This window comes from Lactuca saligna, chromosome 9, assembly GCF_052625555.1.
Source record: "Lactuca saligna cultivar CGN05327 chromosome 9, ASM5262555v1, whole genome shotgun sequence".
In the NCBI taxonomy this organism is placed as follows: domain Eukaryota; kingdom Viridiplantae; phylum Streptophyta; class Magnoliopsida; order Asterales; family Asteraceae; genus Lactuca; species Lactuca saligna.
Window position 1 is genome coordinate 5,491,626 of NC_136425.1, and position 7,688 is coordinate 5,499,313.

A 7,688-nucleotide genomic window follows, 5' to 3' on the forward strand; every position below is an offset into this window, starting at 1 on the left:
TATACAAAATTTCGGGCTCTAGTGTTCCGCAATATTGAAAACGCCGTTGACATAATATTACAGTTTACTGTTTGGATTATCGATGTAGAGTTGTAGAGTTGTAGTCTTGTAGATAACACATGATCAAAATATATCTTATAATTTTTGTAGCAGTAGCCCAAAGAAATAACCCAGCCCATTATAGATAGAAAATGCTGTTATGGGCCGCTTGTTATATAGTCTATACCCATTTATATAACGCTATTAGGTTTTCTTCGCTTCTTCCCAGCCGATCACTCGCAGAAGAACTTAGAAGAGGCAGAGTCGCCGTCCACCGGAGTAGCGAATAACAGGTTCGTCTCTTCCGATATCCAGCAGTTTGCTATACATTGTTTTTGATCTGTTTTCAGTCAAGTTATCAATTGTTTCACCTTCAAATGATCTAATCATGTCGAGGGACCTGTCTAAACGACGATAACGCCCTTGTTTTTTTCGAATCCTGCTGTACGATCATCGGCTGCGTGGCCGAAAACACAAGCTTTTTCTCCATTTTTGGCGTATACTTTCACTAGCCTTACCATTTTCTCTATTGCACGGTTTCATTAGCGTTGAAATTAGACAATGAGATTGGATGGATGGGCGTGTGCACTTTTATCTGAACTGTATACTTGCTAATAACACTTAATTTCAGCTTCATCGTCGGGTGGTTTAGTTTTTTTTTTTAATGCTAGTGTTCACTCAGACAGTTTTTTTCTTCATTTGAGAAGATTGTTAGAGCTTAAACAAAATACTTAGAGTTACTTACATTTTTTCGAATGATGAACACTCGGATCAAATTTTGTAACTGGAGAAATTCACCAATTTTATATTTGGATTGAATAGTGAAAATGGCGGAGACTAAGGCAGTGACTCTCCGTACAAGGAAGTTTATGACAAACAGACTTCTTTCCAGGAAGCAATTTGTAAGTTCATATTCTAAACTGCTTATGTTTTGATCTGTAGTAACTTAATTGTCTGTTTGGTGTAAATCATTGTTTTTATGATGAATATATCTCTTTTCTTTTGATGTAGGTGATTGATGTGCTTCATCCAGGAAGGCCCAATGTATCAAAGGTTCTACCCTCTTTCTAAGCTGTTCCATTTATGTTTGTAATTCTGATACAAAGTAACATGATTTACTTGAAATGAAGGCTGAATTGAAGGAGAAGTTGGCAAGGATGTACGAAGTTAAAGATCCAAATTCCATCTTTGTATTCAAATTCAGAACTCATTTTGGTGGTGGCAAGTCAACTGGTTTTGGATTGATTTATGATTCTGTTGAGAATGCAAAGAAGTATGAACCAAAATACAGGCTTGTTAGGGTAACTATCTCACTCATTCTTCTTTACTGATAGAAGCATTTTCTGTTATTTCTACTTCTTCTGTCTCTGCAAAAAATTTCCCCTTCAGTCTCTTATGTTCTTTTTGGTTCTTTGTAGAACGGCTTGGATACTAAGGTGGAGAAGTCAAGAAAACAATTGAAGGAAAGAAAGAACAGGGCTAAGAAAATCAGAGGTGTAAAGAAGGTAAGTGGTTAATATAAGTTTGAAATTTTCCAAGATAATAATAAAACACCAATTATCAAACAAAATGGATTTTTTTACAAGATTGTTGCCAGTTTATTGTTTTCCAAGTTGGTTGATTCAATTGGTAAAAGAAGGGTAGCTTTGTTGCATAAATAACTGACTTTTTAGTTTTACTTGATTAAAAGTAATCTATAAATCTTGTATATTTTTTGATTATGCAGACAAAAGCTGGAGATGCTGCCAAGAAGAAGAAGTAAGCATTGAGAGTTTATGTGCTGCTGCAGTTTCAATTGTTCGACTTTTTTTTTTTCTTCATATCTTTAGACTTTGATCATATTGGTTATTCCCCGATGTTGAGATGAACTGAGTTTTTTTTAGAGATTTATATAGCAAGAACAATATGTGTAATTTTTGTGGACTACTTGTCTAATTTTAATGTTTTGTTCCTCTACAAAACCATATGCTTACATCAGATCTTAATATCGGCGTATGGTCATATGTGAAAATTCCGGAGGCATATCTTAATTCAAATTATGATTTTTTTTTTTTTTTTTGCTAATAGTTGAAAAAACTATGGTTGAGAAAATTCTTAGCTGGTCTAACCATTTAAATGGATCATGAATAAGGCAGCTAAACATATGTAAGTAATTGAAGTTGAATGATTGGTAATAAAATTTTGTCTATTTTGTCTATTTTGCGGTTTATTTTGAATTTTTTTATGAAGTAACCATTTAGGTGTATTTATTTATTTATATTAAAACCATTCAAATCAAAAGTAGCATGTTTGAAAAGTTTAAAGCTACAAGCTTCGTCCTTTACTAGACATTAAATGAATATATTATTCTTATTTTTTAATTAATTTTAATTTATTTGTTAATTATTTATTGTTTAACTATTATATGTAAACTTATAAATAAAAATGGCCCCATTACCCACCCCACCCATTTAATGATTTAAACAGCAGGTAGAGTTGATTTTCCGTTCTTCATTTACTTATTTTTTAAACCTCACCAGAAACCTTTGAAAGCAACCAGCAGTCACTGACTGTTCAACATGTGACCACCATCGATTGCATGATTGCATCTCCTCCCTGTTCATCTTCAGTGTCAATGATGCTGGATTTACAGCTCTCTCTCCAAAAAAAGAGAAACAACCGAACGGACCACCATTGTTGCTGAAGATTGACGGACCACCATGTTTACGGAGGCTACAGGTCCATAGATCTACAAGCTATGGATTTGAGGCTACAGATCTACAAGCTATCGATTGCATCTCCACTGGCCCTTGAACCCCACCCTCTAAACCCTAAAATGTTACTGATCGGGAGAGAAAAGCTCAGACAAATACAAAACACGTACGCCTATCTGTGTTGGTGCGATACCGAGACAGGGGCCAGATGAAATAATTGGTATGTTTTTTTTTCCCTACATAATCTAACAAGATAACAAGAAGCATAATTTCTTGTGTGTTTTGTTTTTTTTTTTTTTTTTTTTGTTTTTTTTTCCTTTCAGTTTTGATTTGTTCTAAGATATTGAAATCGATTGTAAAAGAAAGTCATTAGACAGAGTCTGTATGTGTGTTTTAGGTTCGGTTTAGGTATCTCAGTACTGATTTTGATTATGGGTATTATTTTTCACTAATGTTTGTGGTTGGCAGAGGTGGTGGTAACCGGCGGTGACTGGTTGTGTTAAGCTATTAGAGGATGGTTTCATAGATGCGTGAGTAGTAATAGAAGGGGGTGGGACCAATAATATGTGAATCATATTAATTCAACATCTTTGATTTAGAAATAACAAATAAATTAAAAAAAATGAAAAATAAAATATAACCAGCAGTATAGTCATTTTATGTGTAAGAGGATGAATCATGCAACATTTTTTTATATAATGGACGTTCCAAAAAAACATAGATTAAACCTGTATTTTGACATTCGAAATAGAGATGAGTCGTGTAATTTACTCAAGACTTAATGTCAATTTTAATTTAAGACTTTATATTTATACTTGACAAAACTTCAAAAATGGTCATTTGGATATGTATATTTTTGTTTTTCGAAAAATTATGTAAACTATAAATTTTTTGGATTGATGGTCTTTTTTACTTAGTTTGTGTGTGGTTTTCGTCAATTACAAAACTGAAAAGAATAACTTTTGATACATTTTTAAATGTTTTTTTATTTAATTTGAAATTTTATTAATAATAAATATGGGACCATCTGTTTTAAGTTTTATTAATAATAAATTTGGGCACACTTAACCTCCTTCGTTTTCTTCCTCACCCATGTTTTTTCGCTTGCAATTAAAACCACACACTATGGACGACAATTATGTGTTATGATTGAATTTTAATGGCCTCTAAAACTTTTTCGAACATTACTTTCTTTCCAAATACCAATAATCATGTTAATAGTCGGTATATAAAAATCTATTAGAGGCTTTGCAAATGTTGTTCAAGTCTCCATCTCTCCACTTCTATTTATTTATTTATTTATTATTATTATTTTTTTTTTTCAGTTGGTCAAACACTTGACATGAATGAGTTACATGGAGACACCTTTACTTTTTCTTTTCCGGCATTTATGAAAGAAGAATGGAGTTTCTCAACAACATCAACTAAACCCCCCTTACGTTCTTGTTGGAGCTCTCCCTTCAGACGATAGCCTTAGCTTTTCATTCACTTCAATTCTCTGATCTTTTCTCTATAACGTCGATGGGATACAATAGAAAACAACTTGAATTATTTCATGCATCATTTCCATATCTACATGTGTGTGCGTGTCCATTTCTAGATATGTAAGTGTGTGTGTTAATCGTGGAGTTTGCCGGAGATGAATGGGATTTGTTGGATCTGTAGATGTGTGTGAACATTTATGTGACCACTTAGGGATTGAGCCGACCTCTCTTCTACAGAAGCTACATGAAAGTGACTTGGGAGACCATATGAACCCATCTAAGGGACCTCGAGCATCCTCAACGAAATCTTGTTCTTCCCATGAGTTCTCGAGGATGTAGTTCTTGCTCTTAACCCACATCAAATATTGTAAGCATTGCTCCATCGATCTCTTATAACTTCCCAAATTTCAAACTTATCTGAAGTTGAGAAAACAATATGTAAAAGACAATGGTCAATTATACTTTGTGTTTATAGGGATACTGATGGGTTTTATACAAACAATCCTATGTGTGTGCATGCAACCCTAGATTTGGATTTATGTTTTCTCTATTAGATGCACAACTTTATGAACACAAGAAGAATCATAGCATATACCCAGGTATTTCGAAATCTATATAGTAGAAGCGATTACATACCTCTTGTTGTTATATTGTAATAACAACACAAGTCTTCAATCTCTTTGTCTTGGAAAGCAAGTACCACAAGTGTAGTACCTCTGATGGCTCACAAACACCACAAGCAAATTGAGAGGCAAGAGAGAGAGAGAGAGAGAGAGAGAGAGAGAGAGAGAGGGGGGGGGGGGGCAAGAAATCGGCTCTAAGCCTTCTAGAGATCAAGTGGCCGATTTCCCTTAGCCAAGGGGTCTTTATATAGGGTAGAGATTAGGGTTTCAGTCCTTATCCTTATCTGGTTACTTGCCCACCAAGCAGCCCATAAGATAAGCCTTGAATCCTTATCATAGACGAATTCTAAGGCCTTATCACCTTGAATTAGTCCACCCCTTCCTTGGGGCAACCAATGCCCTGATTTGCAACTATCACATAATTGCAATTCAGCCCCTCTAGTTTATTTAATTACATTTGATTACAAAATTAATTTTTAATTAATTATTGACCAATATTAATTAAACAAATATGATTTTTCCATTAATATATTATTCTTATAATATATTAATAAATCATAATAACCTCTTTCTCTATTATTTCTCCAGTCAAGTTGTTTTGGTGAAGGCAACCCAAAAGAACCATGCACAACCGGGTCAAGTACTTACCAAATATGGTTACGGGCTTAGCAACTAATCCAACAGTCTCCTACTTGGATAAGTCTAGTAACCACAAATGTAAGTATAACTCGATTAGCAATTGTAGCTCTCAAAGATGTTGTCGAACTTTGATCTTATCAGTAACGTATCCTTTAGATAAGGGATCGTACAGTCCTCTGTTTTTGATATCGTGCGGACAATCTCATGGAACATAATCATACTTATTGTCCAGCAGTTTGTTTCTCGATCTCCGATTCATTTGACATAGAACTTAATTGAACACATCAATTCAGTCCTGACCGGGCCCGACACATAAGTCAAATCAAATCATCGAGGGGTCCTGATATCGCTTTTACCCTCTTAGGATAAAAGAAACCGATAAACTTCGACTTGTATGCATTTACTACTCACTAATCAAATCATACACAACAATGCATTTTATGACATCAATTTATTGATGCGGTTTCGCATTATCAATGCACAATCAATTATCAAACAATAAACCATATATCTTGGTTTTAAGACCATATGATATTATCGTCTTGCGATCACTCATGATAAACTCCATGAAGTGATTCCAGCAAGCGCGGGTTTATTCCAATGCTCAAAACTTATTCATAAGCACTCATGAACGTTGTAACAAACATTTGTTATGTCTAATACCTTTCAGACAATCTACACACAAATTCATGACAGTCTTCATTCATACCTACTTCCAACATATGAACGACTGTGGATCATTTGAATAATTCGATTATTCACTACTAGAAAAACAACCTTTTACGACGCTCATTGCGCGTCATAAAAGGCTCAGACGACGTGCAAATGCGTGTCAAGGAAGGCCCTGTCATAAAGAGAGACGACGCGCTTTTGCACGTCGTCTATAGACGACACGCTTTTACGGCGCTCATTTACGACGCGCAATTACGACGCGCGTTTACGACACGCAATGCGTATCAAGGAAGGCCCTGTCATAAAGGAAGAGGACATGCATTCGCGTGTCATAACCTTACGACGCGCGTGTTAATGACACGCAATGCGTATTAAGAAAGACCCTGTCAGGAAAGGGCATGTCATAAATGAAGATGACACACATTTTTGCGTATCATAATTTTAAATGTTTAAAAAAATATTATTTATAGATTTACTTATTTTCAAATTAAATTTGTATTTAATATTTCATAATAGAAAAAAAATCATATACAAAAGTTAATGTCATACAAATAATCATAAATAATCATTCTAATAGTAGACAAATGTATTACATCAATTGTGAAAGAGATGAAAGTCATCAACAAATAATAGTTGAACTAGTTCATTATTGGCCATATAGGTTAACTGCAATCTCCAATCCTTCTAGCAGACCCTAGAGATCATTATTGGTCATGTAGCAGGATCAACCTGCCAAAATAAGACACCAAATTAATGAGAAGCTGAGATACTACCTACAGGACAATTCAAAAACACATTATAAGCATAACAATCAGTCCATGGACTTACTGTGGATCAATAATTTCTTCAATTTGCATATGTTAAGAAGATACAACTAAAGGTAAAATAATACAAAAAATAATATCTTACTCATTAAAATAACACACAAACATCTATCTGTATATTTCTCTTTTCCTCATTTAGATTCTGAAACTGTAGGGACTGTCTAGAATCACTTGTTACTCATTAAAATACCCATGGTTAGCTGCAGTTGTAAATAAAAGCAAAGAAGAAATAGTTGTTGTAGAGATATAACATACAAAGAAGCTTCTTCCTTTTTTCACAAGATAAGTGTTAGATCCAAAGGCATTTCCCCTGTTTCTAAATTCATCTTCATGTCTTTGTACTCCTCTGTCCAGATTGGTTTTCAACATCTCGGATAACCGTTGCACCTGAAAATTTATATAGGTATAGATGTATATATAAAGAGGTTTTAAGTTTGGTACTCCTCTGTCCAGATTGGTTTTCAACTTTCTAGATTTTACATAGTTACAGCAATGTATTCCAAATATTACAAAGTAATCTTCATTGCGATAAATATAACTGGGTGGAGTGTTCAAGGTACAATGCTATAATAGAAAAAAATTGATGTTTCTTACATTTAGCAAATAAACAATAGGGGAGTTGGTTACCTTGGGATCTAGCATGAATTTAATTGCATCAACCAACTTGGTGAGGTTAAACTGATCGACTCGTATGGGTTGCGGCCCTACGCCTCT

General features: G+C 34.3%; 1 protein-coding gene and 1 long non-coding RNA gene across 2 annotated transcripts; both read left to right on the forward strand.

Annotated features, from left to right (window-relative positions):
- Positions 1 to 238: 238 nt before the first annotated feature.
- LOC145018282 (small ribosomal subunit protein eS24z) lies at positions 239 to 2,000 on the forward strand. The gene is made up of 6 exons (XM_078976185.1): positions 239 to 332; positions 862 to 941; positions 1,051 to 1,092; positions 1,170 to 1,340; positions 1,458 to 1,544; positions 1,766 to 2,000. The coding sequence occupies exons 2-6, from the start codon at positions 867 to 869 to the stop codon at positions 1,799 to 1,801; spliced, it is 411 nt and encodes a 136-aa protein (XP_078832311.1). The 5' UTR covers positions 239 to 332; positions 862 to 866; the 3' UTR covers positions 1,802 to 2,000.
- A 488-nt stretch (positions 2,001 to 2,488) lies between these two features.
- On the forward strand, positions 2,489 to 4,718 carry LOC145018442 (uncharacterized). The gene is made up of 2 exons (XR_013667013.1): positions 2,489 to 2,952; positions 4,058 to 4,718. It is a non-coding gene; the product is annotated as an uncharacterized LOC145018442 (long non-coding RNA).
- Positions 4,719 to 7,688: the final 2,970 nt, after the last annotated feature.